This window comes from Gekko japonicus, unplaced genomic scaffold, assembly GCF_001447785.1.
Source record: "Gekko japonicus isolate JY-2015 unplaced genomic scaffold, Gekko_japonicus_V1.1 scaffold2377, whole genome shotgun sequence".
NCBI classification, from domain to species: domain Eukaryota; kingdom Metazoa; phylum Chordata; class Lepidosauria; order Squamata; family Gekkonidae; genus Gekko; species Gekko japonicus.
This window is the reverse complement of record NW_015167606.1, coordinates 96,836-105,831: the sequence shown is the minus strand read 5'-3', so window position 1 is coordinate 105,831 and position 8,996 is coordinate 96,836. Positions and strand designations below refer to the sequence as shown.

At 42.6% G+C, this 8,996-nt stretch overlaps 1 protein-coding gene across 1 annotated transcript in view; it reads right to left on the bottom strand.

Annotated features, from left to right (window-relative positions):
- Positions 1-8,996, bottom strand: part of SHTN1 (shootin 1) — a 126,548-nt gene that overhangs the window by 78,667 nt on the left and 38,885 nt on the right. Inside the window, 1 exon segment of the mRNA XM_015414003.1 lies at positions 2,495-2,589. Coding sequence (XP_015269489.1) covers positions 2,495-2,581 — 87 coding nt within the window. The 5' untranslated portion in view covers positions 2,582-2,589.

The following is an 8,996-nucleotide window of genomic DNA, read 5'->3' as shown; positions in this document are numbered from 1 at the left end:
AGAAACCCACACACACCATGAAATGGAATCCCCTTTTCTGTGGAGGGTTGTCAACTGCCTGGGGGGGGGGGAAATGTCCTGTCTCTTTAACAGAAGCTTGATGGGGTGTTATTAACCATGTAGTTACTTATCTCCATGTCATGAAAAGCTTCAGCTGCCCATTTTGACACATTAAACCTCTGTTAAACGGAAAAGACATGTTTCCCCAGGTGTGTTGGCAACCCTATATTCTGATACTACAGAGATGCCACCATCAAACTCACAGTCTCAGTTCCCTATCTAAAATAACACTGACCTAACCTTACAAGATGTGTATGTTATGTGTGCATGATGGGGGGTTTGAAAAAACCAGAGGAACCTTCCACAACACAGAAATGTTACAGCACCTCTTGAGCACATGGGGCCGCTGACCGCATACCAGAGCAACTGGTATAGTGCACAGACATGCAATATAAATGAGCAACTGCGCTGTAACATTTCTTAAAGCAAGACTATTAAATCGGGGGGGGGGGGTTAATGGATTGCTTGAAAGCAACCAAAAGCTTCTGAACTTATGGAATACGTTTGTGCGTTCCTTTCCATTCACCACCACCATGACGAAGAGAGGTCAAGATGCAAGCACGGCGCATACAAGTCACAAAAGAGAGGACAAAAAGCTGGGGTTCGGATTCTATCAAGAACCATAAAGGGAATGCAGGGCACTTGTGCTTTCAGTTCCCACTGCATTTCATAACACCTAAGGTCACTCTAAGACATTAAATCCTCAAGTAACAAGAAATTGATCTTGATGCCCATTCCCCTCTTTTTCAGTCCCAGTTTTCAGTCCTGGCTTATCAAAGTGGCAGATCTTTCCAGGAACCTCACACTGCTAGTTCCTTTAAGTGATTTTACTCCCTTAAAGATCTGAACAGAAAATGTGAGGCACTCAACATAGCTTGGACACCATGTATGAAGCAGATGAGTCAGCTCTGACAAGGCAGACTGACAGAAATGTGCTAGTCTCTTTGCTGTCAGAGTGTGTCACTATGTACAAAGAATGGAAAGAAAAGACAGTTACATACATAAATTCATTTTCTTAGTTATTTTTTTGATTGACTACCTTACGAATTCTAATGTAGTATCATTATGCAAACAATTACGTAAATACCTCTAGAAAGCACATTGCTAACGCATCTAAATTAAAAGACATTTTCTTCTAGTGGGATTTCTGCCACATCTGAAGATATACTTTGGGCAGGAAAAATGCACAAATGCACACAGACCAGCCAGCATTACTAATGAAATTTTTGTTAAAAATTGCTGCAATCCATTTCCTGATGATGAAGTGGCTCAAATTGTGTTTCCCCCAACCATATATATATCACAAAGAAATAAAACATTCTTTAATAATAATGTACTTCTGATGAGATGGAACATAGAAAATTATACACTTGGTAAATTCATCAACCTAGCTGCAATCAACAGAACAGTACAGATCACCTTTTGCCTGCCCTTTGGTTGGCTTTCATAAACAATCACCTGAAATATTCTGGCTGACTTTTCCGTTTGATTCAGGCATGAAATGACGATTATTCTTTCATATCACAAACTCACAGGATATGTCTTAATCTGTTTATCAGTTAACTCAGATGCATAAAATGAGAAGCTAAATAGCTAAACATTACCTGAATTTGCTGTTTGGTGTCACTTTTCATTTTCATTTTTATTTTAAAAAAGCTGTTTAAACCTACTCAAGTAAATCTTTCTCTTTGGGTAGTCAACATATTTACAAATAATAATTGCTTGTCCAAAAATACACAGCCACAGTCCCTTCCTTTTTCCATCCCCAGACCAAAGCATTAAAACTCAGATCTGCTTCTGAAATAGCATAACATAAAAAGTTATTTCACACAGCAAATAGCATGCAACCAATATGAAGAATGCCGCATACCAGGTCTGTGTATTTAGCTGATTATTGCTGCAAAATATATGCATACCCAATTATCTTACAATGAGTTAAACACAAGTTGCTCATGATTTGCTACACAATAGAGCTTTCAGTGTAGGAATTCTGCCACATCTGAAGCAGCACAAACCACACTGGAAGCATGAGAGAGTCAATTGCATCTACATACATTTTGCTTAACCTTCTTATGTGTAGCTAAGGCTGGAGTAACTCTAAATAGGACTGCACTGCCAGTCACCTATGCTGAATATAAGGTTCCTCCAGCCTGCCAAATAGTCCAGAAGAAAACAGGAGAGATGAGTCAATGGCCCAAAGGAAGTGCACATGGTTCATTTCACACCTCCAGCTCAAGAACCTTAGATAACAAGTGTGTGCGTGGGGGGGTTCTTTGCTTGAAGCTTTGAAGAGCTGTTCACATATAGTGACACTTGTCAGAGGACTTCAGAAAACTGGGAATGTTGAATCAGAGATCCACAACCCTAAAAAAAACCCCAAGATCAGTGTATATCTTTGACTTCTGTCCTCCAAGAAAAATCAATGGCTTCTTACCTTTGTAGCCAGAGCTTCTGCACTTTCACGACATGTCTTCTCAATTTCAAGGTGGTTCTGTATGCAACTGACTTCCTCAATGACCATGTGAGAAACTAGAGCATTAGGGAAAAAATATTTGATTCATATGCAGTTTAATCTGAGTCAGACCTTCCTCTACTCCCTTTATCAGTCAGTTTATTTATCCTGTGATTATGAGGATTTTCCTCTTGAATTTTCTACATTTACTGTTTTAAAAAGTAGTACTACAGGACAATTAATATGAATCTAAAATATTCCCCATATTTTACACATACATCTGCATCCCAGTGCAGCCTCTTGAATTTCCAAACTTTTAACCTTCCTTCTTCTCCACTTTCCTAGTCTCACTCCTAGAAAAAGCCTCCTCTTTACTCTCAATAACATTTCCCAAAGCTCATATGACCCATTTTCATAGCATCACACTATTCCCAATCTTAATCCCCCTGTCCAGTTTTCTATACTCTATATTATAGCAAACACAAAAATAATTTAAACCAACAAGAAACAGGAAGGAGTAAAATAAGGCCCAAATGTTGTATTTCACATAAATGTCTAACATACTAAAAATTTACTTCATAAAAACAACTCACTAGCAAAGACCTTAAAGATCTTGCAATAATACCACGTCTTAGTCTGAGGGGTGACACTCTGAGAATGGTGGGGGGTTCTACCATTTGCTTCAGACTACGTGTGAATATTTTACAGAATATCTCTGTTTCTAGCCAGTTTGATAGTTTGGAACAGTGAGTGACTATTACCACCAACACTTATTTATTTACTTACTTCATTTATATCCCTCCTTTTTCACCAATGGGGACCCTAAGCAGCTTCACATCACTATCCTGTGAGGTAGGTTAGAAATAGGGTTGCCAAATACCTTTTGTTCTGCGGCGGGGGGCTCCCGGACGGCGTCTTGCGCGCGTGCGCCGCATACACGTCAGCCGGATGTGACGTGCTGACGCCGGGCACGCTGGGGGCAGGGCCACAGCCATTTGAGGGGAAAACATAGAGTTTTCCCCTCAGATGGCTGTGGCCCCGCCCCCAGCGTGCCCGGCGTCAGCACGTCACATCCAGCTGACATGCATGCCGGGGTGGGCTTTCTCCCGGGGCCCGATTCTGCGGTGGCGGAAATCGGGCCTCCAAAGCGGGGGGAAATCCGCCCCCGGGGGGAATTGGCAGCCCTAGTTAGAACACAGTATCACCCAACAAGTTAGTTACACAGTCCTAGGTGTCATTTATTAGTACCAATGGAACAGAGCATTAAATTTAACTAACCCAGATCAAAACTTTCCTAAACAAAACCATTTTATGAAAAGTTAACAGGGAGATTACCAAACTTGCATTCAAGGGAAAGGGAATTCCATAACCACAGCACACTGACCAAAAAGGCCCTGTACTGTGTAGTCAGACCATGATTTTTTGGGGGTAGTAGGATATCAAGCAAGACTTCACTAGCTATTTTTACAGGTAGATCCATATTGGAGAAGGTAGTAGTTCTTTTTTATTATTCACAGTTTATTAAATTTTATAGTGAACAATGATACAGAATTTTCCAGCAGTCTATTATATTATTCACCCCCTTTTATTAATAGAAAGTGTTCTCCAGCTCATCCACTGACTCCTATTATACCTAATTACTAAACAAGAATTACTTCCTATTCTGACTCCGATTATCTTGTGCCACCTGTTACATTTAATTCCTTTTAGTTTCCTACAGAAGGTAGTAGTTCTTAAGGCACCCAGCCCCCACACTTTACTTACAAATAAGACAATAGGGCAAGTGATTAATTACTGGAAAACTCACTTCACTGGGAGCTATAAGGGAGGGGATCATTCTGCTACTTGGCATATGCAAAGGTTCCCTGTAGTGATTTCCACACAGGACAAGATTGTGTGGCTTCCCCGTTGTTGTGTTTGCTGATACAGCAGAGTGGCAATGAAGCTCCCACATGTCAGGTTTCCTGCACTGTCCCTGCTCCCAGTTTCCCAGCTTTGAAGAATGTAAAAAGAATCTGTTTTTTACAAACATATTTATACTGATATTACATAAACTAAAATGCAAACCACAAAGGGCGTTATTACATTAAAAGACATACAAAATACAAGCGGGAAATAAACATAAATGGCAGGTTTCGAATCGATATCTTTATCAAGCTATTAGTCTTCATAAAGCTTGGGGACTTCCACTAGTTTTCAAGAATTCACAGGCGCATGGCGGCAAGCGTCCCATAGTGACTAGCTTGAGATAGCCGCCTAGTAACTACGGGACGCTTGCCACCATGTGCTTGTGAATTCTTGAAAACTAATGGATATCAATTCGAAATAGGCCTGTTGTGACAAACCTTGATGTCTTCATGCTCCAAGGGACTTGTCTTCGGCTGTTGCAGAGAATGTTTCTTCTTCTTCCTTCAGGCTAAGAGGACTGTTTATTGGCTCGGTCCCTTTAAGACTGTATTTCAACAGGGTTTATTCCCCACTTATATTTTGTATGTCTTTTAATGTAATAATGCACTTTGTAGTTTGCATTTTAGTTTATATAATATCACTATAAATATTTGTGTAAAAAACAGATTCTGTTTACATTCGTCAAGGGTGTTTTTGTATTTTTGGCTGGTTATATTGTTGGCAACCTTCTCCTTGCTTGTTTGCTTCCCAGTCTCCCAGGAGCAACCACCTGCTGTCTTCCTGCACCACCAGGGCCTTTTTATCTTCTCAAAAAAAATCAACAACTGAATATTGCTATAACATTCTAACAGTATGTGAGCCACATTCTCTTAAGAACTATACCATCTTCCATACGTACCTACCTGTCCACTCCGCTCATTTTCAAGTACTTCCACCATCTGAGGATAGACAAGTGGCAACCAAGGGATGGCCTTCTAGGTCATGGTGCTGAATGTTGGAACTCTGTCCCCACCTGGGAGATTTATCTGTCTTCCTCTATCTTCCACCAGCAAGTAAAGCCTTTTTTGTTTTGTTTGGCATACCCCCAAAAAACTGTTATTGGCCCTTCTTCCCGGTTGTGGTGTTATGTTTGTTTATATATTTTATCGAATTATTATTGTTATGTACACTTTATTTTATATGTTGTTTTAATATTAAAATGTTTTAATGTTTTGGTATTTGCCACCTTGGGGACCCTTATTTGGGTAGAAAAGTGGCATATAAATGTTTTATATCAATAAATTTCCAGCTTTCTTTCTTTTTCAGTCTCTAGCACCTTTCATTGTGGAGATATATGGTGAAATGAATAGCTCCACAAAGAGGCTAGAGACTTTAAAAAAAACCCACAAAAAAACAACCAACAACCAGAAACTAAGAATTCAGAGAATCCAATAGAGACGTTGTTATAGTGCTATAGCTATTCAATTGCTGATTAAGAAAAATAATACCCCCCTCCACAGACATACACATACACAGACACTGGCAGGGGAATGGCTGCTGCAGGGACAGCAGCAAGGTTAAACCACAGAGTTTTGGCTAAATGCTAGATGCCACTAGTGCTCCCCCAGTTGCCCCCCCCCCACGAGTCTCTCAACATTTGCTAGCCTCATGCTGGCAACCCAGAGGAATCTTTACTTGGCAGAGTCAAGAGACTCAAATGGAGTGTACAGCACTATTACTGTGGAGGAAGAACAAAGTTTGAGTCCAATGGCACCTTTAAGACCAACAAAGTTCTAGTCACAGTATAAGCTTCTGTGTGCAAGCACACTTCACTAACTACTGCCTGTTTCTTAAACTACAAAGTTGCTTATTCTAAAAACAAGCTTTTACATTTTAATGGAAGTGGTAAAGGTAAAGGTTCCCTTGCTCGAAAGCCAGTCAGATCCGACTCTAGGGTTGCGGTGCTCATCTCCGTTTCAAAGCCGAAGAGCCAGCGCTGTCCGAAGACGTTTCCGTGGTCATGTGGCTGGCATGACTAAACACCAAGGCGCACGGAACGCTGTTACCTTCCCACTGAAGTGCTACCTATCTATCTACTTGCAATTTCTTGCTTTCGAACTGCTAGGTTGGCAGGAGTTGGAACTAGAGACGGGAGCTCACTCCGTCATGCAGCACCCGGATCTCGAACTGCTGAACTACTGACCTTCCACAGCCTGCAGTTCAGCATCTTAACCACTTGAGCCACCACAGCTCCTAATGGAAGTGGACAGGTCACAAATTTAAAAATATTTCCCCCCCTCTATATAAGATATCCTATATGGAATAAATCAGTGCTCCAGTTGGACAGTGCACCAACCTGTAGCACCCTGGATATGGCTTTGAGTAGTTGCAGAAATTTTTCTATGGTGGTATCAGAAAGTCCAAGAACACAGGAGTTAATTTATCTGCACTTTAATAGGCTTATTTTCTAATAGGGAAATCAGCCCATCCATTTTTCTGTGTGCCATGAGTCAAGATCTGGCGTAAACATAGTCTTGTGTCACATGAGATATTCTTTCAGAAAACAAGATACCAGGAAATATCTAAAGCAATAAGTGCCACACACAACTTCATTGTCACCAAATTGCCTGAGGGAAGCATTTTTTCCTGTCCTCCAAAACCAAGTGATCAGTTAGGTCCAAAGCCCATCCATGCACCCGAAAGCCAAAGTCTGACATGACTCCTTGTTGTATGAACACATGAAGCTGCCTTAAAATAATGCCTTGGTCCATCAAGGTCAGTACTGTCTACTCAGACTGGCAGCATTTCTCCAGGGTCTCAGATAGAGGTCTTTCACATCATCTACTACCCAACTAGGAGGGAAGGAGGCATGGTATAGCCCAATTGCTCTCAGAAGCAGGGAATGTTCCCTCCTGCTCAAAAGGGAGCCTAGCAATGAAAGACTGACATGGAGCAAAACCAATTTTTGCCCAACTCAGGTTTCAGGCATTCATGGTGTGGCACCTGCTTGCTGCGGCACACTCGGTGGTAAGCAGGACTCATTCCCACATCCACTTTGGGCAGACATCTCAGCCTAGTAAACCAAGGTTATCTGGCTTCAGCTTGCACTAGGTGAAAATAGCATTTCTGAAACTTTCCCCAAGCACCAACTTCCTCTACCTTGTCCATGCTTTATACAATCAGCACCCAAGCACACTCTCAGCTAAAAATGGAACACACACACAAATGAAACTCACTAAATTTTATTTCTCTCACTTCATTAAATTTATAAATCATCTAAATGCAATCTGCCAGCCTGGCTCTAACCTAGAAGATCTGGATCTGGCATTGAAAACTGTGGCTAGTTGGCTTAGACTGAGTCGACTGAAATTGAATCTGACGAAGACGGAGTTCTTGTGCCTGAGTAAGGGTGGCCCGAGGGTAGGGATCCCACTCTTGACCTTCGATGGGGCGCCGTTGGTGCCAGCGTCGGAGGTTAGGAGTTTGGGAGTGCTCCTGGATGCCTCCTTAACAATGGAGGCCCAGGTAGCAGCCACTGCAAAATCAGCCTTCTACCATCTTTGGCTGATGAAGCAGCTGGTTCCCTTCCTGGAGCCACTGGACGAACCACTGGGACCTGGCAACAGTGATCCATCCAATGGTCACCTCGAGGCTGGACTACTGTAATGCCCTCTACATGGGGCTGCCCTTGTCCCAAATCCAGAAGCTGCAGCTGGTGCAGAATATGGCGGCCAGGCTGCTGTTGGGCCTCTCTATGTGGGAGCACATCCAGCCTGCGTTAAAAGCACTGCACTGGCAGCCTATAGCATACCAAATTCGGTTCAAGGTGCCGGTTCTTACCTTTAAAGCCCTATATGGTAAGGGACCTACATACCTAAGGCTTTCCCCACACATTCCCCAGGGAGCACTATGATCGGGGTCCCAAAACTGCTTGGCCCTACTGGGCCCTAGAGAAGCCAGGCTGGCTGCAACAAGGGTCAGGGCTTTCTCAGTGGCAGCTCTGCACTGGTGGAATGAGCTCCCAGAGGATATCAGGGCCCTGCAGGACCTTTTACAGTTCCGCAGGGCCTGCAAGATGGAGCTCTTCCACCAAGCCTTTCATTAGGGAGCTGCACCCAAGAAACCATAGCCCTGGCCCAACACCAACATCATTGTCAACAGCCAGTTAACCCAGACTGTGCTATTGGCCAGCTGTTGTCCAAAGATGCTGCTAAGCCCACCATCTGACATAAACTAGCACTTTATATTTTATATCTCTCATTATATATAATTGTGAAGTCGGGTGGCACTTTCTGAACATTCCACATGCTCCTAAATCAGTTGGCTCCATGATGTGTCACTCAGAAGCTGTCCCTATCTACTGGCTGCGTTGCCTGAGTCCTGCCTCCAACATTCTAAACAGTTTCACCATCTCTCCCTTATTATAAAAGAGTTTTGGGTGCCAGAATTCTAAAATTGGCCCCTTTAGTGTTAGGCCGAAAAAACTGCCACTCGGAAGACACTGGCTGGGTTCATTGGCTGCTTTGTGCAGTCCCGGCCAGCGTTCCAAGGTCATTTACAAATGGAAGCTGATTGGACTACACTCCATTCCACACCT